The sequence below is a fragment of the Embiotoca jacksoni genome, unplaced genomic scaffold, assembly GCF_022577435.1.
Source record: "Embiotoca jacksoni isolate LCO1_2020_lvr unplaced genomic scaffold, fEmbJac1.0.p SCAF_15, whole genome shotgun sequence".
NCBI classification, from domain to species: Eukaryota; Metazoa; Chordata; class Actinopteri; family Embiotocidae; genus Embiotoca; species Embiotoca jacksoni.
Window position 1 is genome coordinate 5,488,216 of NW_027185285.1, and position 24,516 is coordinate 5,512,731.

At 39.0% G+C, this 24,516-nt stretch overlaps 2 protein-coding genes across 3 annotated transcripts; one reads left to right on the top strand and one right to left on the bottom strand.

Moving 5' to 3' along the window:
* Positions 1-873: 873 nt before the first annotated feature.
* Positions 874-1,670, top strand: med9 (mediator complex subunit 9). The gene is made up of 2 exons (XM_069149075.1): positions 874-973; positions 1,178-1,670. Exons 1-2 carry the CDS (start codon positions 894-896, stop codon positions 1,395-1,397), a joined length of 300 nt encoding a protein of 99 aa, XP_069005176.1. The 5' UTR covers positions 874-893; the 3' UTR covers positions 1,398-1,670.
* Positions 1,671-1,934: 264 nt separating this feature from the next.
* On the bottom strand, positions 1,935-3,556 carry LOC138197987 (dexamethasone-induced Ras-related protein 1-like). 2 transcript variants are annotated; one of them, XM_069149072.1, is made up of 2 exons: positions 3,013-3,556; positions 1,935-2,905 (listed from the first exon to the last, which is right to left on the bottom strand). In XM_069149072.1, exons 1-2 carry the CDS (start codon positions 3,281-3,283, stop codon positions 2,382-2,384), a joined length of 795 nt encoding a protein of 264 aa, XP_069005173.1. In that variant the 5' UTR covers positions 3,284-3,556; the 3' UTR covers positions 1,935-2,381. The 2 variants fall into 2 exon arrangements, with proteins under 2 accessions (XP_069005173.1, XP_069005174.1); XM_069149073.1 differs by having other exon boundaries at positions 2,669-2,831.
* Positions 3,557-24,516: the final 20,960 nt, after the last annotated feature.

A 24,516-nucleotide genomic window follows, 5' to 3' on the forward strand; every position in this document is an offset into this window, starting at 1 on the left:
TTCCAGAGAGAGCTGGATAGCATGAAGAAACAGGTAGGTGACAAAAAGAGGAAAAGGCCAGAGACCCCAAAAGCAGACCGCCTTCTGTAGACTTTGCCACGTGGTCCTAAAACATCGAACAAACAGCCCACACATTCACACACTGAACAATAGCCGGCCCTGTTGCTAGTTCTGTCATCACTCAGCATGAGGTTAATCTGAATGCAGACTTGGTTTGAGGTTATGTAATATTTTTCTTTCGGGATAATGAAGATAACTTGACAAACTTTGCCAGTAACTTTACAAAAGTGTACACATTTTGTAGTTATTCCCTTGTTAGTCAAGTATTTTACTCTGCTGAATATTGTATTGCAGAAACGCATTTTACAGTTGCAAATAACTTTCAATAGTTTCCACTCACAACACCTCAGTGGGGATTTGAACCCTGTCTTTTGTGTAATTTGAAGTAAATAATCAAATGCACAGGTTAGCATTTCAGCACCATGGATAGAACCAAAAGCTTCAATCCAATTGACTGTTTTTCTGCTACATCAGCAAAAGTTGTACCTTTTTAATATTTTAACTTTGTACATTTTATTTTTGTGTTGTATGTGTGGGTGGCTTTGCACCAAAGGTTCTGCATTTTTGAAATATTATGGCTGTTTTTTTTACATTCAAGAATGTTCAATAAAAACGTGCAATTCCTTACTGCTTACATTTTTAATTGAGACAAGTAAATACTGTATATTGATCAATAAAAAGTTCATTATTGGCTTGACTTAACTGCAATCTTTATGTGATTGTTTTTCAGTAAAGTAAGAAACTGACTTCGTTGCGATATGAGTCGCGTGTAGTGATGTCATCAGAATAGTGCATGTGACGGAAGCAGTGTGCGCCGGGAAGCAGGGAGAGCGATGGCGGTGGCTCAAACGAACCTGGAGAAAGAGAGCGACGACTGCTCTTTGCTGCCTTTAGTTCACGACATTATCAAATGGTGAGACTATAGACCGTTTCATGGTTGTTAAATGTGCATGTTTATTCACGTCTCGGCTTCAGTTCGTTCGGTGGGAGCTTATACGTTTGTTGACGTGTAAGCTAAAGCTAACGTTGCTAACGGCGGCTGAAAATGCGACGTTACATGTTCAAAATGGTCCGAGAAACACACCCGGGTCAATAAAGTGCTTTGTAATTTTCACAGCATGGACAAGGACAGCCAGGACGTGCATCAGGAACTGTCCAAACTGAAGGCGAAGATCCAGGAGGCTCGGGAGCAGATCTCCAACATGCCCGGGATCGACAGCAGCCCACCGGAGCAACAGCAGCAGCTGGCCACGCTGCGGGAGCAGGTCCGCACCAAGAACCAGCTGCTGCAGAAATACAAAAGTCTGTGCATGTTCGAGGTGCCGAAAGCATCATGAGACTTGAGGACGGGCTCAATGCGCTGAGAGACGCTGTGAAACAGAAACGTGTCCGATCCAAGGACGCTGAATGGACGTTTAAATGAAGAAGGACCTGTTTGGATCCATGTGCAAGATATTTTTGAACGTCAGAAAATGTCCTTTTTGTCCGAATTATTTGCATTGAGAGAATGGTGATTTGTTTATGTAGTATTTGTATTGAATGTTGATTTTTTTTTTTTTCTTACATTGTGATATTCCTATTTTATAATTAAATGCGTCAGATGAGCTTCATGTCGAGCCTTTATCATTAATTAAGCATCTTTTTTTTTTGTGAAGCCACCAGAATGCAGAGGCTGTTTTTTTTTTAAATTTTCTTTATTGAAGGGATTCACAATTCAGGTGCTAGTTTAAAATTGAATGAAAGTGCTGAAACAGTGTGGGGAGCATGTTTAGGGTCCCTTTGTTGCAGTTTCAACCGATCTGTCCGGGTATGAAGTGACAGGATGATGCAGTTTCAACAGATGGAGGAAACTGCTGAATGAAATGTCCAAAGAAGTGAAAGAAATGAGAAGAGGAAAGCAGGGGCTATGAAAGTAACAATTGGTTTTATTTTCTCTTTATGCAAAAGTTTGACAGACATAATAAATACACGTGTATAATTCAATTTGTTCATAATGCAACATGCATTCAAGTCCCACCATGTTTGCAAAAAAAAAAAAAAAAATAGCAAAATGTAAACATTTGTTTCCCTTGAGTGCTGCTTCTTGACGTAGTGCAGAAGCAGATTTACATCATTTTCAGAGCATCTACAGCACTACACGGGGAAAGCCGAGACGTATGAGCTGAGCCACTTCATGTGTCTCAGCCCGGCTTGGATGGTCGCTGACCCCTACGCGCTTAAGTCTTCAGTTTTGTTCCCTGAAGGCAGGCTGGCTGGCACGGACGCCACGACTCCGCAAAGTCGTCTCACAGGAAGTCTCTTGCACACTGGCACAGACATTGTCAGCATATGATGCAGCCTTTCTCTTTGGCCTGGCTGCCACCTATCGCTTTCTCCTTTATGTACATCAAGTCACTGTGCACGCTCGGTCTCCGCGCTAAAGGTGCCAAGATTCCGTATGCGTTTCCATCTTTGCACTTCTTGCTTCTGAAGGACTTTCTGTGGAGAACCTCGCAGGACTGCAGGGAAACTTTGCAGTGGCGGTCGGGGCTCATTTCGTTCGGCAGCTTGGCCATGGTAAAGAGGGTCTGAAACATTTGGTCCACGTTGGTGTTCTTCTTTGCTGAGATTTCAAAGTAAGCGCAATGTTCGTCTCCACCAACCAGCTGCTCTATCTCGTGCTCCTGCACCTCACGGTAAAAGTCCCTGTCACACTTGTTGCCGCAGATGACAAGCGGGACATCCACGTTCTCCTTGGTTTTGTTTCGCAGGCAGGACTTGGTCTCGTATATCTGACGCTTCAGGCGCTGCACCTCTTGGAAGGAGTCTCTGTTGTCTAGGCTGAACACCAAGATGAACACATCTCCTGAAAAACACAAGAAAAGACACGTTTTAATCCCCAAAACATGGCATTTTAATTGTAACAAATATCATGCAATATACAGGCTTGGAGTGGTTTAAAACTTGACTCACCTGTGAGAATTGAAAGCCTCCTCATTGCAGGGAAGGGATGATTTCCAGATGTGTCCAGAATGTCCAGCTGGTAAACATCTCCCCTGATGCTGTAGAATTTCCTGTGGAAGTCCTCAATTGTGGGAGTGTACTGGTCGTCAAACCTCTCGTTAAGAAACCGAGAGATGATGGCTGTCTTCCCAACTTTAGTGGAGCCTAGAATCACCATCCGGTGGCAATTCTTGGCTGGTATGTCGAACTTGTTCTCGGATGGGGACATTTTCTTAATCATAATTACAGCAGACGCACCCAGTCGTCGTTGGTGCTGTGTCAGATGGATGGACTTAAATCCGCTCAGTGATGTGAGGGGTCTAACCTCCCTGTCTCTATTGAGCCAGTGGAGAGCCTGCTGTGAATTTATCGGGGAAATTTGCTCCGCCTCCAATGCTTCTACGTCATTCTTCTGCTTTGGGAGCTGGAAGCAAGACCTGAAATTATAATGTTAGTGAGGCTGTTTTGTGTGCGTCACCTCTGTCCGCCCCCCAGCAAAAGAAAACGGAAAGATGCAAGCTCGTTTTCAATTAATAATTGTTTAATTGTTTTAAGATTTTACAATATTTGCATGCACAATTACCACATAATAAATGGCAATAATGTCTTCTCTTTTTTTTTTCTTCTTCTTTTTTTTTTAAATCTTGAAATGACAAAGTCGGTATAGTCACATATTTGCTTGTTGTGTGCATAATGATAAACGAAAAGGCTTTAATGGCATTGGATACCATTAAAGTCATTCGTTCTCCTGTGTGCATGAAACGAAAGAGCAGTTTTGTTGCTATAGCTCCGGCTCCGGCTCCGAATATTGCTGGCGAACACAACCTCCGCGTCCCCTCAATCACTAGTAATGAGTAAACAGTCTCTCCGTCAGGAGAAAGCAGCTGGAATGTGTAGGGATCGGGGAACGGACGGGGTCGCACCATCGGGAATGAGGGGGGGGGTTTGAGGTTTTTTTGGAGTCCTCATTGCCAATATGTTTTTTTTTTTCCCCACATGAGATGACGACTTTATGTGTCAGCCTTTTAAGACACCCTACTGGCAATTCAAGTTTGATTTATGTTATTACATGTTCGACAAAATGTCAGAATGAAAAACAATAAACCCACAACTGGAGTACAGCTGGGAGTGACTGGTGCCTGCAAGCGCTCCAATCCAATTTGGTATCGACTTCCGCGCGTGTATTAATCGAAGTAGCCCAATATAGAGCCCGCCGTTTGTGACTCAGTCTCTGCTCATCCACTTTACCTCCTCAAGCACGTATCGCCAGCTTTACTTGTCTTTTCACCCGTGAATCAGTGCAGAGAGAGCTTCTAACAGAAAGTCTGGTGGACGATGTATCCATGCGTTACTCATGCAGCCAAAATGTGTCGATATCCACTGTAATAGGACTACTCATTCTGTAAGCAATTTATTTCATTGTACGTCTTTTCTCAAGATTTGTGACAACCACAAAAAACAACAACACTGTTTTTACTGTACTTCACAAATAATAGCTTTGTTTAAACATGTACAAATTAAAGAGGCAATATAACGTCCAGTAATGTGTGATATTTGTGATTTTTTTTTTTAAAAGCATATTTTCTTGGCTATCATGATCATGACATCAGCTGTATCACCTTGTTTTAGAATATTGAGAAAATTACCAGGATTTAAAAAAAAATAATAATAATTTTATGATGTCCTGCATAATGCAATTTGAGAGTAGTTTGTACCTGACTGTTCTCGCTTATAAGATTTACAGGTTTATATACTTGCATCATCACAATTAAATTGAAGGAGACCAGCTGTTCATGGGGTTCAGGCATATTAAGGAAAACATAGTTATATGTCATATGTCTTGGTATTCATCTTCATTTTATGTGAAACCTAAAACTTGCCAACACTAATGACCTTTTTTTTTTATCCCTCAGTGGGGCAGCAGGAATGAAATCAGATAGGTATACTTAAGCCTGGGTTTTAAGCAATGGGTTTGTATAACCAAGGTGGGTAAGACCGCTGCTGCACCCTTGACTACTGGTCAGTAATCAAGCCAGTGTGTTCCCAGTGATTTGTACAGCAGGACACGTGCAGAATGACTCGTCCAACATGACTCCATAAGAAAACACATCTTTATCTCAATGTATTTTACTTTGTCGTTGTCAAGAGTTTTGATAGAGTGGTCTCTCCAAAGTACATTTTTAACCTTATAATAGTGGTTGTGAATAAGGGAATTTATGTTTCGTCTTCATACATTGCTATAGGATAGATTTCTGTAAGCCTGTATTATGGGGAAGTTATACAATGAATGGTGGAATTAAGAATAACAACATCATAAAAAAACTGCTATATTTGGTTCAAGCATGGTTTCCAGGTAAAAATTGATATTTGACAAATTAGTCCATATCTTGGTACCAGCTGACATAGCACAGGTCATGGTAAAGTGCTTAGCTGACAGAGGAAGAGAAACATCAACATTTTGATTTGAATTTTCTTGAACCTCAATGTTGGATACACAGACCCCGGCTGGTCACCTGAGAACAAGCTCATGGTCAGTCTTAGAAAATACAAACATACAGTACTGTATAATGTGTCTTCAGGCACAGTCTCTTTGTCTGTGTGCATATTGTCTGTCTTAAATCGTGAACCATCTTTGGGTCCCTGCCACCGTGCAGCCTGTTTTATTTGATAGACGGACCTTGACACATGCACCGTCCTGGCAACACGGCCCTCAGCAGAGTAAACACACCAGCTGCAGTCCACTCAGGCCATGGCCAGTTAAACACATTAGACTCACTTACTTACTTCTCAGTCATGTTTGCATTCGTCAATTAGTAAAGAGGACAAAAAACCTTGGAGGAAAAGAAAATTCTGTGTTTGTGAGGACACAATGTTTTACTGCTGATGTGAAAACAAAACTGTGTTTTTTGATCTCGTAACTGAAACCTGTGACACTAGAACTACACATCTTCTTGTTGTTCTAGATGTGTCAATAGGCACATCAAAGCCATGTTTTATTGTGAAGAAAGCAATCCAGTTAAAAATCTAAAATGGGATCATGGATCGGTTCCTTATTTTTGTCAGGGAAAATACCATAAAGGCTGATGACGCAGCTGCAGCATACTGTGGGGACAGTCTCAGTCGTTTTGCCGAGAGGAGCTACAGAGAGTGTATGAGTGTACATGGCATGTTTGGCATTTAGCACATTTGTGCAGTTGTAACAAAATTTGAGACATATTACAGATTGAAATATGTTTATGAGCCTGACGTCACCTTTTGCATGGACTTTTGCACAATTTGTCCTTTGGCCAACATCATAGAAATGATCCCTTTCTATATTGTATGAGTTGTGATGAGATCCAGACCCAGATGGAGGTTAAAATGTTATATTTGAATTGCGTATAGCCACAAAGTATTGACATCCCAGTTTTCTCTCAAATATGTTGGCAAAAAGCAAACAAAGACTACTATCGATAGTATGTTCACAAAGTCAGACACTTGCATGCTGATATAACTGATGGGAGGACTTGAAGGTACATTTTCTGATGCTACTTTTAAAAAATGAAATTTGAAGTTGGTGCAGCCCCATGAAAGGTTTGTGCTCCTTAAAAAGTTTGTGATTGCATTCACTGTTTACAGTATGAGTTGTTGCTAGATGGCTGAAATGTAGCGAAGACAATGTATTTTTCTTTTTTTCTTCACATCCATTCAAAATTGCCCGCCTCACTGAATGACTCCAATAAATGTGTAGCGTTTGTGTCAATGTTATTTGTCTACTAAAGTTTTAACTAACGCAAAAATATAGTTAAACCAACTGCGGTTCAAAAAAAAGAAAATAGATTTGTAATAATTAGTTATCTGGCCTGCAAGTCTAGTCAGTTTTGTTTATTGTAACAACCAAGAAAATAACTTAAATTGTGTGTGTTAAACATGTAATGTGTTTAAAGTAGCATGTTTTTTTTCTGCAGAATCACTTCGCTGATGCTCAGTTGAATTCAGTGACGTTGGATCTGCCAGTGCGGGGGGATAAAACTCGATGAATTTGGCCTCTCTGGTGCAGGAGAGGAGAGGCAACCTGATCCTGCATGTTTAGGGTAAGGAGGGGCCATGCTGTGTTTACATGGCGTGACACTGGCCCGTTGCGTGTCAGGCCGGGCCATCTTGCAGAGAAACTGTTGAATGAAGCATGAGCCTGTGATTTTGAGTACAAAGGCTTCAGAGCCAATCAGAGTCCTGGCTGCATTCTAGGTTTAGTTTACCAACCATCTACATGTTTTGATAATCTGTCAAGTGTGTTATCTGATGTTGGGCTCCCAGCATGACGTACAATGTGAGGTTGAAAATCTGTAAAACAAAACATCTTATATGGCAGCTGTGGGGTGACACCTGTGTTTTTTTGTATTTTATGTTCATGACGTTTAGTGAGTCTGACGGGCTACAAATTTATCTTACTCAGAGGGAGACAAAAACAGTAAATTATCACGGTTGAGTCTGAGAGATGATGACGATGGAAATCTGAAGACAGAATACGTTTTTTGAACTATCAGCAATGCATTTTCACGTTTCTAGGTAATCATAAATGATCTGAGAACAGTTGACAAACTCACATACTCTGAGCAGATGGTGGTTCAGAGGGTTCGCCTCGTTTGACCTATCTGACCTGAAGTTCTTCTTGCCAGGTGGTTATTTTCCGAATGGACTGAAGAGCAGTGAATATACAAGCGCATCTCATTATATGTGCCTAGAGACCTGAAAAAACCTTCAAACATTGGAAGGATTTCAGTTAGATCAATATTCAAACTTCCTACTTGAAAAACAACAAAGGACAGGAAACCCTCCAACACTCATCAGCCGGCGTGCGAGCACAGAAAAAAGTGCCATTTGTCTACATGCTCTAGTTAACCTTAGAGCCGCTCAGCTCAACATTTCTTTCTTAACAAAAGATCAAATGATTATATATACTGCAGTTTCCCATCAGCTCTACAGAGTTTGAGCATGTTTCAGTTTACTTTAGTGCTACTTTGCTGATTCAGTTTAGTCTTACTGGTACTTGCAGCAGGCAATTTCTCTCAGCAAAAAAAAATAAATAAATCCGATAAACCCACTGCACACTATCTGCCAAGCACCAATTTAAAATTAGTTGGTCAAAATAATGGAGCATTGAGCAAATTAAAAGCCAGCTATTTTTCCCAGAAGTTGGTGGCGACCAAAACCGATGAATAGACTATTGAACTTTCTCTGGTGGACAAAAACACCCCCCCTGAGATGACTGCTATGTTGCCCCATGTAACTGCCAGATGTGAAGACAGTCTAACATGTCAACTTTATGACATGTCAGTGTAACTCATGCACCTTAGTGACCCTAAGTATTTGGTTTAATTGTTGCATGTGTAGCCGGATGGGAAAGATATTCAAATTTCCATAACACCACTAGATGTCACCACTCTATCCGGGTGACCAAGGAGCAGAACGGATATTGGGGAGCTTATAAAGAGGGAACCGGAACGTTGTAGTTGTTTGTTTTACCGCGACGATGATGTCCATCGTTTTCCGAGTACTGGTTGTCATGTGAATGTAAATATCCTGTAAAAGTTTTGTCTTTTGCGTTAAATATCAAGTGCTGATTATTTGGAAGTGTTGGATATAGGCATATGAGGTTTTGTCCACAAAATTGTGACTAGATGTTGGATCTCTACAGATAAATGGACAATTGTCTAGTGCAGTGTTTAAAGATGAAGATGAATTATTTCATCACTTGACCATTCCCCTTGGAAAACTGTGCGACTTCTGAAGCTTCTGGACAGATGGATTAGTTAGTAGCACTATGTAAGTTTAGTTTATGCACTCATTGGCTACAAGACATTTGCCTAAATGTAAAATGAATCATTAGGAAATTGTGTGCTCTGTTGATGTTTACACACAGCAGTCAATGATGTTTATTTCAGCATCACTTTATTTTTATGAAGTCAACAATATAATACAGCTATTCCTATTTTTGAACGGTTTTAGATTACGCCTCTAAAGTATCCTTGTCCAATTTCAGCCATATTGTGTTCCTGCAAATATTTCACAATAATAGCTTTGATAACAAATTGAAGGGTTTCTTTATACTGAAATTCTAGAGGGCTTTTGATTTGAAACAAATGCAGGAAGTCTTGTAGTAATATGTAAACCAACTTTAAGAGGACAAATGATAGCAAATCTAAACCAGGCTTCAAGTTTGTTGTGAATCAATCAACACAACTTAACTTTCAATATGACAACTTTGACTATTTTATTCATTTTTATTGGCTGTGTTACATGACATGCACTAAGAGGGGAGCTCGGATCTTCAAGCATTTCAAAAAATTTAAATGTATTTCAACGGGATCAAGAAAACTGTTAACATATTTCCTCCCTTGGAGAAAAAGTGTTATAGTGTCATTCCTGGGGCAATCCGGCAGCACAACATCTACAGTATGTTGACCAACCACTATTTTTTTCTGTTCAGAATAAAGAACCCAAAAGATGTCTTTGTGTCAATTTTTCTAGGTGTGACAGGCACCAAATAAAAACTAAATTAGGAAATTTGGGGGTATCCATGAACATGAATGCAAATAGAGTACTTCGAAGTATTTCATGAAGGGAACTAGGAGACATGAATAATGAATTGTTTGTTAACAGTAATTTCCAAGATATCTTCCCTTACTTAACAGCTCAATGTGATGGATGTAACAGAAGATCATTTCTTTTCCTTGTGAGGTGCAAAGGAGCTCACTGAAAAGCACTTTTGGAAAATTGTCCCTCTATCCTTTACATTTTCCATGAGGCATTTTGCAGACTTGTATCAGGTGATGGTCAATTTTAAATCCGTGTTACGTCACTGAGCAGCGTAGTTGGTAAATGTGGCCACCACCGAGTGATCTTATAAATGCTTAACCTTAGACGTCAGTGAGCTGCTGCCCTTTGCAACACTGTTTACGTAACTCTAAAAGCTTCATGCAGAGACAAATTAGAGAGGGGGGGGGAGTAAGAGAAAGGAGAGAGAGAGAAAGGTAGCAAGTCTTTGGCAAGGACTGATTTTATTTCACTTCACGCGTGTGCTTGCACACACCTTTTATACCAGTAATAATGTGTTTAACAAACAACCAATATTACATAACCTCCCCACCAGGTATGAGCTGCTGTAAAAAACATCTTAGATGCCCGGACTGTGGGTGAAATAGTATTCCACAATGACTCAAGATTCAAAGACTTGGCAGTATGTACAGGCAATGGAAAACAAAACAAAAAACAAAAAACAAAAAAGCCTCCCATTGAAATTGTTGCCTTTTTTGACATATATGGACAAGCAAACATTTGATCTGTTTTGAATGTGGTTTACTTGTAATACAAGTCTGGATTTGAATGTGATAGGGATATATGTACTTTTACCATTCCACTGATCTGGTTTTTATATGTTTAAATAAGGAAAATAATGAAGGTATCTAATGTGTTAATCGGCACTATGCCAAAGAGGATCAAATGTTTTCGTATTCAGATATTCTGAAAATGTCATCAATTTCCGTGAGATGTTCTTATTAGTTTTTTGCAGAATTTTCATGCAGACATATTTGCAATAATTGCAGTTCTCAAGTGCTGACTGCAATGACACCTAAACTACACCCAAAGTGCTCACCCTTTTAACACTGAATGACCTGTTAGTGGGTCTCCAAAGGTTGTGCGTAAGGGCTGCATACATATACATTTAGAATACATTTAATTTGTTATTGTTTTCTAGTTTATCGTAGCATTTGAAAAATGTACCAAGATCCTATAATAGTAAACACTCGTACCATGACTTAAAAAGATGCCTGTAAGAATCTGAGGTTGCAGCATCAACATCAGGTGTTCCTGGTCTTGCTAACAGTATGTCACTTTCCTGTAAAAAAACATTTACCTCCAATTTCCAATACTAACTTTTTGGGGTCAAGAAAAACAGCCTCTTTTGAGAGGGTTTTGTAAATAATTTATTTCACTTAAAAGAATTTTTTTTTTTTCACTTAACGTGTAATCTTTCGGTTCATCTTCATTGGAAAGTAACATCATGACATTATGCACTGTGAATTTTCACATTCACTTCCTGTATTAGAGAACAACTCTTCAGGTACTGCCGCTAAAATCAACAAAGCCGGATTTCACAACACAAGATGAGACACGGTAACTCATGTCCAGAGATAATCACACGTGGCCTGTACTGCCTATTTTCTGTTTTTGTTTATGTCTACGCTGTGTAACTGGCGGCCATTACGACTCAGTATGATGCCAATTCCTCTGCTGAGCAAGGTTAGCGCTCAGCAGCCAACATGGACTTTCCTGCTGTTCAGCTAATAAGGCATATATGCACGTTCTTTTCAAATAATTACATTTTAACATGCACAAACACGGTCACTATCACCGGTACAGTGGATTTCAATATGGACACGTGATTCAGTCCTCTTAAACGAGCTCTGATATCTCTGTGATTGATCCGATGTGGAGACAGGAAGACATCACATGGATTGCACAGCACAAATAAATACGATTAGAAATGCACACACTGATTTTAAAAACAGTGAATGACAATTATTTTCTCAGAAATGATTGAACATTTAATTGACCAAAACAGGCATGGGATGTCATTTTATTGTAAAACGTTTTGTTTGCGAGAGCACCGCTTCCATGGCAACACATGGGGTAATCGCTAACAACTGGAAAACAATCAGTCGCCTCGGTAGAAGCGAATGTAAGGTATGCAATGTTGACCACTCCAAGAAGTAGTCCGACCCTCAGCAACGACCCAGCAACAGAGATGAGATCTAGTCCGTTTTATTGCTTTCAAACTGAATAAATACAGCACATAGAAACACTGAACTGCTCAGCTCGCTCAATCTCGTTGTAAGTAATATATCTGATGAAAGAAGATATCAATGGAGTCATGTATTTTTTAAGATTTTAGCACCGTGTCACGTGTTAAACATATCCAATCAAGTTAGCCGACGCTAGGACCATGTGACTATCTGTACTGTTACGGTGTGGGGTGCTCGGAGCGACAAAAAAAAACAAGTAAAAACAACATTATATTACATATTATATCAAATTCAATTCCAGTTATATATACCCATTGAGAAGGCGGAGTGATATTTCTAGTGATGAGCAGGGTGTGCTTTATGCTGATTTGAGCACGTTCCAAATGTACAGTTGACCAATCAGATCGCTGGGTCGGAACTACTTGTTGTATAACCTTACATATTGTGCAAGTCTGATATTCCAGAAAGGCTTAAAAACCTGATTCATTTCCTCTGTAAAACAGAAATGTAAAGTCTAAAGTCACAGAGTTATAAAACAACAGCCAGACCTTAACTACAGGAAGAAACCTGTGAGTGGTGGGTTCTTTCCATTGTGATTGATTTATTTTGCATGGAAACTGCTTGCTGAGGCACTCCTGAAGTGGAAGTAATCTTAGTGGAATATGAGAGCCATATTTGCTTGATTTCTTAAGCCCTTTCAGGTCTCGAACTCAGTGGGCTAATACAAAACTAATGTATATGAAGTGCTTTCATGTACTGCATGCCCTAATGTTTTATATGTAATAAGCACAACAAAAAAAACTTCATTGGATTTACTTGATTTTAACGTGTACATCGGTTCCACGTGATCAGAATGTGGCCACCTGACAGGATTTTCCTTGTCAAACAAAAGTATTTAATTCACATTAGACTGTTTGATAGAATCATATTAATTCAACATATTATTTTTCATTTAACATAAAGCCAATTTATTGAGTAATATTAGAGCAATTGTATTCTGCCAAAGGTACTTGATTTTCATCTGAAATGCCAATTTGATTTCTTCATGCTAATATTATTCAAAGGAATTAAGTAATTTTAAAGCAAATTAATTATGTCAAGTATCCAAGTTAGGTCTTGAAATCTAACTTGATTTGTTAAAGTTAACTCTATCCAAATGTATTGTAGATAGCAGTTTAATGTTCATGTGTGTGCAAAAACAAAATTAGGTGAAGAGTCAAGGGTTCTGTACAAAGTTTCTTCTGTATTGAACCTAAAAATGTTGAAGAATAAACTGCACACAGTTTTTGGAGGACTCAGTGCAATGCAAAAACTGGACACTGTAAGCCCTGCCTCAATAGTAGAGGATTCAGACATAAACACATTAATATCGGGGTTTTTTCTGTATCAATTAGACTGTGCTAATGCCCCATTTCACAAATGGTATGGCTTGTGCGTGGACTGGCTCCCTGTGGGCTGCGGCTGCACATTGCTCTGGATATGTGAATGCTCACTGCTCATAGATGTGTTGAATGTAGCTGTTAAATATGTAACACCCGGCAAAAACAATTCTTCTTTTTCAGAATCACATGAACAATAATTATTTTAATATCTCTGAAAAAGGAGGGTGAGATGGCACACTGTACTTGAATTGAAAGGACAAGACCGCTCCGGCAATATTATCAAGTGAGAAGCCAAGACTGAGCGAGGAAGAGCTGTGGAGAAAGGTGACTCATCGACAGGTGAGTAATGGTAGACACCTAAGGAGGAGACAAGAGAGCGCAACTGTAAACAAACTATACTGCTGGTTCAAATAACATTTCTTATAAAAGTTTTTAAAATGGATTTTGACTTAGATGCACTTTCACTAGGCGTTGTATGATGTGCAAAATGAAACTGGCCTTTGCGGGTCCAGGGGAAGTTGCCTGCTCTTAGGTTTGTTCGCCAGACTTGTTTGTGGGTTCAGTGCGATGGGCCTTTTTCACAACAGACAAACTTACTATAGTAGGAAAAGCCCAGTTGTAGCTAATATCATAAATGGTATGTCCATTTTATTCAAGTTTCTCTGTAACTCGTGACAGTGTGACTGAGACAGCATAACAGAACCCAGAAACTAAAGCATCTGAATGTGATTAATTACACCTGCTTTTTTGTCACTGGTCCATATTAAAATGTCCTCTGTGAAAAAAGCCTCTGCTATCTGGCAGCAGACAAAGGTGGAGATTTGCAAGACTGGAACAAATAAGAAATCAAATATCATTACAGAAAATTATTTTTCAAATGGTTGGTGTTGATTCATCTAGTGTTTCCCAGCTAATGATCAAAAAAATAACTCAGTGTAAGGTCATACTACAATACAAAACCCTGATTCTGTAATCTTTGGTGAGTAAATTAACTTATTTTACAAGAAGTGAAGAACAAAGGAATAATCTGATAGTCCAGCTGTTGGGGTGCATACTGTATCACATGGGTGTAAATGCCATCAACAGCGAGTCCCCGTTTTGATTGCCGTCTGGTCGGAGCTTTGCTGGCTGTCGGTCTCCTGTTCTATTCCCTCACATTTCCCATCCGTCTACATGGAAAAGAACAATTTAAAAAGAAGATGTGAAAAACAGAAAGGAGAGGTCAGTGAGGGTGCTGACTGAATGTACTCGGTCTACTTTAAAAATAGACAGACCATCTACGAGTGTGTGGGAACACGTGGAATATGGGAATTGACTATTTCTGTGGTTTCTGTTGTAGTAGTTGGATATAAGATCACATGTACTTTAGCCAAGGTTCAGTGAGTCCAAAGGACATTGTCGGAAATAGTTCACAGAGTGCAAACGTTATATAGGCCACTGTTTCCATGAAGTGGCCTATGTGGGTGAGTTCAGGTAAAAAAAAACGTAATGGTTGCAATTGCACATAGATACACTGCAATTATATGGGAGAACTTTTAGCCATTTCTCCTGGAAACACAGGTCAACGTTTGTCTGGTTCTGCTGATGAGATTAGTTAAATGCAATTTGGGAATTTCACCTGGTTTAGCACTTTAAGATTGTGGTCTGTTTATGTCTCTGAAATTATGCTCGTATCACCAGGTAAGTCTAATGGAAAGTGAAGCCAGGAGAGCACAGACGCAGTGAGCTAAGTGATAAAACAAGGTCATCTCTGCCTGCCAAGGTCATCTCTGCCTGTCTGCCCTTCTCTTGGCACCTACTTCCCTCAGTCTGCTGATGAATGCAAGGACAACTCAGTGGAGACAGCAACAAGTACAACAAATACACATATCAAGGTGTGTTTAGGGAGAAAGCAGTGACGTTATGGGTGCTTGGATAGGTCAGGAGGTGTGGGGAGTCAAATATTAGCCCATATTCCAGGTGGAACTGACCAAAACAGAATTTCCCCCCTCATGGTCTTGTTTCTAAATGTGGCAGGCGGTAATGTCTGTAGTTGTACCACATAACCAAGTGAGGGAACACAAGGCCATGTCCTACAAGCTGTGTGTCACTGTCTTTGTGGAACTCCTGGGTCCCAAACACCCATTATCAGCAGCTGGAGCACACAGTGTGCTGAGCAAATGACAGTCTTGGTCAATACTGGCTGACTGTTAGCCTAGCTACTGCACCAAGCTAATTGTGTATCACCAGCCCATGCTGCGTTGAGTGCATTAGTGGCACCATGGGTACAGGGATAAACGCTATAGAGAAGTGGATGTTAGTAATGTGAGACTGGACAAAGAGGTGAAAAGGTTCAAACAATACACAGCTAATGTGCATAACACATGTACAGATGCTCATACTCATCTGTATGAACTCATACACACATGCAAATACTGACCCTCGGTGCACTTGAACCCATCTCATTTCGCTCTGCGTCATGGCGGCTTTTGTGTTCATTCGATCTCTCATATCCTAATTTGACCAACTATGTTTATGAAGCATGATAGTGATCAACATCAACAAGGAGCAATCTTGTGCACCCGGTGTTCAGCTAACCTCAGGGAACCTGGATACTTAAGCCTTACCAAGCATAAATTGTACTGGTGTGCATCTGACTGAACTGGGGAGGATTTAATTACTTTGGGATCTAAAATACTTGAGAAATCTTTTTTTTTTTTCATTTATTGTCCTTCACCTACCAAATGGCAGCATTATTGACCCATCCAGACAGGAAATACAAATAACTGTTTGTGTGTGTTTTTTTTTTTTTTTTTTTTTAAAGTTTTCATCCTGGCCGCAGTGTAAGGAGAAGGATTCTCCACAAGATATACCCTAATATCGCCAAAGTGGCGGTGTGGCAGAGACTTGGTTGTTTTTAGAGTTTTAAAAAAAAGCAGTGGGAGTTGTTTATGGATCGTCGGTGCCCAAAACTTGTAGTTTGTTATTATATCTTTTTTTTTTTTTTTTTTTATCCAAATAGTTATGGCTTGAAACAGATTGAAAATCAATGCACCTGCTCTGCAGTTTTACAGATTGTCCAGTATTAGCTGCCATGTTGAAATGATGTTTTGCCCTCCAGGGTTCCGTGCTGTTCACGTTTACTTCTCCTTCAGAGCTTCAGTTCCCCATACTCTTTTTATTGTAGTGGGATGCTCTTACACGGACATGAAAAAGAAAAAAGAAAAACCTTTCACAGTGTGTTCTGTGAAATCACTCAATGTTCAACCTTTGTCAAAGGAACGCTGGATAAAGAAACTAATTTTAATTTTAATTTTTTTTTTAAATTTCCCCTCGGGGATTAATAAAGTAACTACCTAATAAAGTAACTACCTAATAGGCAGCCAGGGGATGTCAGGGGGCTGGGGAATTTTGAATAATCTAATGTTCCCTCACTGTGTTGTGTGTGTGACTACCTTGTTGACCCTTTTACATGCAGTATGTTACAACATGAAAAGCTTGTCATCTGGTCCCTTCTTACAAATATAAATGATACCAGTTAGTACACTTGTAGGATGTCATATGATCTAATTGGAGAACAGACGTCAGGAACTGCAGACAGCATTTTACTGTGAGGGGGACTTGAGTTGTTTAGTGTTGCTTCATTTAGCAGGGACAAGTATATCTGCGGATTAAATTATGGATGACGCAAATAGAGAGATTAACAGAGAGAATGAGGGTGTGCTTGATGTCACACTTAGATGTTATTGGTATGGTAACAGTCAGTCAAAACTAGCTGGGTCACGCCTCTATCCGCTTTCAATTTCCTCTGAGCTTTTGAAGATCAAAGAAGAGTCTGTGACATTTTGTATGTCTGTGTATTAGACACATTGAAAATAGGATTACATAACTAGTGAAGGCAAGAGCCACCCTTAATGCAGTTATAGTGCAAAATTAAATATCTCTCCCTCCCAACAATATGATGAAAATAGATTTATTTTGAATGCTTCATTGCACAAGTCAATATTTTTTGTTGCTATGTGCTACACTTAAATTTCTCATCGAGATGAGTATTCATGCTTGTGTACATAATGTATCCATACTTTCACAGCAAACACAGTGGCTTAACACACCTTGTACTGTATATTACTGTACGAGTCCCTGATAGTGTAGCACTCGCATTAATAACATTTTGTTGCTCTGGCCCTCAGTGAAACCTGTGTCCAGGGACTTTCTCTACAGGACTAGGTACAGTAGGGGCAGACAGGAAATTAGTAGGGGCAGACAGGAAATCAGGGATCTGGACTTTAAAATAAATAAATAAATAAATAATTTTGTTCTGGCTTTTAACTCTATCATTGCTGGAGATGTACCTCCAGTTAAAAGTAGTTGCGGGTTGGATCTGCAGGTGTTTGTTGATGTTGCCACCCACAGGCACAGAAAGTGAAAGCTGCTGCAACTGTAACATTGCCTCCTGCCACTCAATGAAAAGCACAGCTTCCACACTTTAAATTGCAAATCATATAACTTGTCTATGCCCAATAGAAAAACATGTAAAGGCCCTTTCAGATCAGACAGGACAAAATCATCTTTGTCGCCTAACCTCTTAAATTCCTGTTGACATAATTACAAAGCCGGCTTTCTGCTTTGTAGCTTGAACAGTTGTTGTTTCATGGCAGCTGCTGAAATGACTGATATTGTAATTCTTATTCAGGGACTGTCATTAATGTTTTCCCATCAGATTAAAGCAATAAAAAAATGTATTAAACTGAAATCTTTTTACTCATAAACAACAAATATTCTTACATTTAAAAAAAAAAAAAAAAAAACTCAGGTATTCTGCACTGAATTCAGAATTTAATCAACCTATTCTAATTTTCTGCTCTTTCAGCCATTGTAATCCCTTTCCTTCTTTATCTTCAGACAAACACATTTTGTTCAGGAACAGGAGTGGACAAGATGACACAATAACATGATGGACTCCTTTCAGTGTCCAGTTGAAAAAAAAAATGCTCTGGGTAGAAAAACTCTCCCTCTACTAAAGTAATAGTCATTTTGTGTAATTTTGGCTGTTATTATCTTCAAGCACTGTGCAGAGCCAGAGTGTAAGAAGGTGGAAATAAAAACAAAATAAAGCATCTGTAAGATATCCATTGTGTAACATTACAAGTCTTCATGTAAGAGCAGAGCATCAATGCATACACTGATACATATACTTTCATCCATGTAACTACTTCCATATTCTGTGCGTGTGACAGAGTTAAAGTGTGTGCCATTATGTTTGTACAAGATGTACCATAACAATTAGCAGCCTGGGGTCATAATGAGCTATAATTACACACCACATGCAATGACATTGTGTTTTAATCAGTGTAATGGTATGCAGTGTCACTCGCCAACCACAAACTGTGTTTTTAGCACATCTCCAGATCATGTGAGCATCTAAATCATCAGAGGATATAATTAAAGAAGCAGGATGATATTTAGCTAATATATCCTTATATAATACGCTTTAATTAATTTTTTGCTGTCAGAGCTCTGTGGAACAATCAGATTCACAGAATAATTTTCTTCTTTTAAACGTCTCCTTTTTAATATTTTGGTTTTGGCTAATTACCCGCTGGCCCCTATTTGCTAATTTGTCTGTTACCACATTGTGTTGTCTTGCGCGATTGTTTTTTTTACTTGTAGTGTTTCAGAGATGCCTGAAGCACTTTGAAATGAATGTGCTGCAAAAATCGAATTTAGATTATGAGTGGTAGTACTACAATGACAATAACAGAGAAAACTGAGCAGCAGGAAATCTGAGACAAACTAAACTACATTTCCTGAAGTTTAGAAATTGTTTGGAAAAATTACATGAAAGAACAAACAATAGCTTGATGTTTTTATGTAACCTAAACAACACAGACGGCAATTTATCTTCTGTTAAAAACAAGCACGTACAATAAATGGAATCTAGATTTTTTTTTTTTTTTTTTTGAGAAAAAGGAATGCGGAGAACTCTGTTCTGGGAAAAATATAGTTTTTCTGTCACAGATTTCTTTTTGGTATTTGGTGGTGTTATTTACAAGTAGAACAATGCAGCGGCTGGAACATACACAGGAAGCAGAACACTGAGTTTCAGCTACGAGCAAAGCAGCAACAGCTGCGAGGGAGGAGCGTTATCCAAGACATACACTCATAGTACAGAGACAAGGACACACCTGCCCTCATGTAGACATTCACTGGTCTATTTAGTTTTGCTGGACCCAGTGACCCATTACAACTGCATATAAAAAAAGCTCACTAAAGTGTAAGAGGATTAGTAGTTTTTGTATGCATATTCTATGTTAAAGTATGAAACATTATGTAAATCATGACTCACTTCTCTGTTACAAAAGCTTCACAAGTGCTAAAAGAATGTTTACCATAGCTGCCAACAGCTGGTTGGATGTAGGTCATTCAACACAAACCCTGTATTTCTGTTAAAAATAAGGATAGAAGCAGGCGTTAATCAGTGTCCCTTATATCTGTGCCTCTACGTGTGACGAAACAGACTAACTAACTCACCGATGTAGCCAAGGTTAATAGTGAGCTAAAAAGCAGAGAAAGAGGAGATGCGCTCTATGAAAATGTGTTTTTCAAGAGATTCAGGAACAGATTGTTCTCGCGCTTTGTCTCATTATTCAGTATTGAAGCTCTCACAGGGCGAAACAGTTTGAAACAGATGCACAATGAATGTCTTTACAGCGAGTGCAATAGAGACAAATCCAATGTAAATGGCAGTCATCTTAACCATCACAATCTGTTCTTTCAATACCATGTGGAACCAATCACAGACAGATGTGAACAAATGACAAAAGTGCTGACTTTCATAAGCCCTGTGGCAGTATCACAAGACCTTCATGCTAAGGCCATCGCAGCCCGAGCATAATTAAAAGAGCAGAACATTATCCAGAGTAAAACCCGTAGTGGAAAAGGTTAAGAGGAGAGGACGCCTAGATCTGGCTCGCTAACACACACACTGGACAAGCTGTTCTCTCTGTCTGACCTGTGTGTGTGTGTGTGTGTGTGTGTGTGTGTGTGTGTGTGTGTGTGTGTGTGTGTGTGTGTGTGTTTTCTCTCATGTTATACACATCATTTAAACCTTGCTCATTCCTGTTTCCAACCGCATGCCAGACAATAAGGAAGACTGTGATCTCTTGCCCACTCGCTGTTCAGGACACCCGCCTCCCCAGACTGCACAGTCAGAACTCTTTTTAATCCCCATCAGCAATATGCAAGGACGGGTAACATCTTGAACAATGTTGTTTCTGTCATTTCCATTACGCAGAGAAAAGTGTTTGATGGAGCAGACGATAAAGCCGTGTGTCCATGTAGGAGTACATGCTCTTCCCTTCTTCTTCTTCAGCCTCAGACACGCACTAATCCGGTTGAAGTGTAGATGAGTTAGTGGTGGGTGGCATGTAATAGAAATACAGCTCATTTCAGATAATAAATTCAGTCTTTGCTTGTCCCATGACAGGGCTTCATTTGTTGTTTATATATTAAATATGCTGTTTATGTGCATGTTAATACACATATTATATTGATACATTATTGTGCTCATGCATTGCACTGAATGTTTTACAGGCAAATGTGTACTGTATCTGCTTTGGGCTTCAGGCATTAGGTGTTCTCGTGATTATAATTTGACTCTCAATGATTTCGTTACATGATTATAAACCAATGTTCCCTGTGTTTGTGCTTCATATTTAACAGGGAATTGAAAAGTTTCAAAATGTATTATGAAGCGACAATAATGTGGAATACATCAATGCAAACAAAGGTAACACTTAACTCTAAGCAAATAGTTTATAACACAATATAATGTAGATGTAAGCTATAATTTAAATGTTTATTCATGCATTTGTCAACAACTATTATTCCTCTTGGAGCAAGCCATAAGTAAGCTGGTATACAAACAGATGAATGACATTGTTTTGAAAATCAGTAGTAAATACTTAAAATATGTCGCATAATATATCTTCACAGGATAGAAGTTTTACTTGTTAACAACAATGTTGTCCATGTCCAAACATTATAAAACTAGATGATAAATTATAGATCAGCACGCGCACGCGCACGCGCGCACACACACACACACACACACACACACACACACACACACACACACACACACACACAAACAAATTTCTAAAATCAAAAATGTATGTAGTCTAATGTGATATTTAGGGGAGAATCCATGGAAACAGATTAAGAAACTGAGCACATGGATTAATACACACGCAATTGTATCCCTAGAACCTAAAAACAAATGAATTATTAAAAAATAAATTACACGGTGGGCGTAAAATATAAGTGTAATTGAATGACCCAAGATCAATATAGTGTTTAAAGACATTTTTAAACTTCACACTTAAAGAAAATTTCACAAACATAAACATAGAGTTTATTCAGTTCAGGTCATAATATGCCTCCAAATCAAATTCTGTCTCTAAAAGAATCAAGCTGATGCTTACAGTGCAAAAAAATCCTGAGGACAACTTGTTTCACAAGTTTCACTCTCAGAGTGGACAGTGAGCACAAAATCTGTTATCTAAGGCTCAGAACAAAAGATACTATGTTTCTTTAATGGTGGCCCGTTCCTCTCTACACAGGAAAACCAGGAAATGTTGTTCAGAGAATATTCATCTAATCTCATTCACGGACAGGCTGACATTGAATCGACAGTAAAATCTCAAAATGTACTATCATGAAGAGGAAGATGTTGGTTCAAATCCCCTGACGAAATAGAGAAATGTTTTTAGAGGACATGAACAACAACAATATTTCGAGTCAATGTTCCTACAATGTGTCCCTATTAACCAATAGCGACAGCCTGTTTGCTATATGCTGAGAAACTGAATTGTATTACAAGTAATTGAAATTATACTCCAAAGAACAATAGAGAACATGCTCATATGTCTTGAAGAAATAGTTTCAACTAGTTCTACACTAAAAAAAAAACACTGAACACTGTACTATATACTCACAGTGTATCATCAGTAACCTAATTGTTAATACATTTTCATCAGAAAATGTAAAACTTGCTTGGTTTGCTACGGGAACTGTGATCTCTTACAGAAATCTTGACCACATCAGATTAAATGACCAAATGTAGACTGTCCACAAGGCCAGGTGCTGCACGTTGTATTCATGGTGAAGGGTGGGAGTCAGCTACATTCTTCACGCTTTTCCTGTAAAAAAAAAAAAAAAGCCTCTGTCTTTATTTGTGTGTATATAGACAAGGATTTCTTTAAATGCTATACAGCATGTTCAATTGTTCAATCCTCCCATTCAGGTCGAAGGGTTGGCAGAGCACAGAGAAGAGTCAGTTTGGTCCGAGTTGTGCATGTGTCTCGCTTACAATACAAGTAAGAAATCTGTTCCCATACAGGTCACTCAGATATTCCCCAATGTAAACCACAGATGGGTCGTTAGGGTTATGGACAAATCCAGTGCTTTAAATAGCAATAATCCATTTTAGTTTTTTTTTTTATTCAGAACATTGCAAGAAATATTCCTCAAATAGATGAACTGGCCGTATTGTCGTCATTGATCAGACCTTTTCTCAAAAACTCGTGCTCCATATATTGTTTGTCCATCATGGATTATTAACCTTTCACAGTGCTGTGAATGATTTGTCATACTCTATTGCAATAAATAAATCTATCCTGACTTCTGATGCCATGAAGATGTTTGAAATTTCTCTATCCCCGTAAAAAGTCTCTGCTCTACTTTGACAATTCAGACACCTGCTTGATGCACACTTTGATCAGTGTTTGAAATTCACGGTCAATTTGGTTTGTTCATACTGAGCCAACTTCATCTTTATTTGGCCCAGTGACCGCAGTAAAAACATTGCATTGAAATTCAAAGTTTGCTGCTGTTCATTTTAATTGGTGCAGGAATGATTCATTTTTCGAGGAATTGTAGCCGACAGCTTATAATGCGTGTCCAAACATCAGCACCTATTGTACCTCATGTCAAATCCATCCAGAAAAGCTATAATTTCACGTCATGCACATCTGAGTTCCTATGCCATGAAAAAAATTACTTTCAGCACCCTACTGAAATCCGTAGGCTTTATATATAAACAGTCTTTAGCAGATAGGAAGCAAGTCAGAAATAGAAATTGTCTCCTGGTACATCCGTTTATCATTATACAAGTACCATTATTTGTGCTTGGGATGTTTGCTGGTAAATATTGTATCATTAATGTTCATGCAGTTGAACTGTATGTTTCAACTATCCAACGTGACCATATTGGCGCAGCGAGGTGCATGCTGAAGGCACTCAGTCTGAATAAAAACACACCATTTGCCAGACACCAGAAGTGACATGTAAATGACTCACTCACTTTACCTATTAGCATCTACAACAGACAGTTAGCACGTAGCAGCACATGTAAATCATCATCATCGTAAGGCTGAGGAGCACAAAACCAGATGACGGATCCTGTAACAGGCTGGGTGCTTCACATTAGTCACACACACACACACACACAGGCTGAAACATAATGGCGAGCACATGAACGCAATGTTGTTACCAGCGTACTGAGCTGCTGACGTTGAATTTGTTCTCCAGCTCACACAGGGACACGTGCCTGGTCCACACTGAGAAATGATCTTTGATACGCACTCATTGTTTATTCACACACACGCACTGACAAACATCACTCACATACAGCATGAAAATACGGCCTTAAGCGGTTTTCCGTGCGCTGCTAAGGATTTTAAAACATAAAGAAATTCTTAAATAAAAGCCATTTTATTAAATAAAAGAAAAGATTTCAGTGTCTTAGTTGGAGACTAATTTTGAAATAAATGTAAAATCCTCCAGCTGGTAATTTCAAGACATTTTTAAGGGAGCTAAACCTAAGTGAAAAGTAAACATGACATGTTGCTGCCTATGATCATGGAATAATATTTTATTCAGAGCTGTAACTTCTCTTATACAGTAACACGAAGGGGAAAATGCTCTCAGACGAGCCCATGGACAGAGACCTTGAAAAGCTGAGCTTAAACATCATGTGCATGCAGGCAAAGGACCAACACTAAACTAAGAGATAATTCCAAATTGCAATTAATGATGACAAACACTCGTGTTGAGACTGGTTTATTTTTTCCGTCCTTCAACAAGGAAGGTCGCTACAGTGATTGTTGCTGGGCAAAACAATCAAACAAATTGTTCCTACTGGTACTGTTGAAACTCTCATACATATCAGATATGCACTGATAAATATTGCCCCAAGGTAATAGTCATGCTCACGCTCTAAAGCCTGATACATGGAAGCATAAAAAAACATGAACCTTAGTGTTACA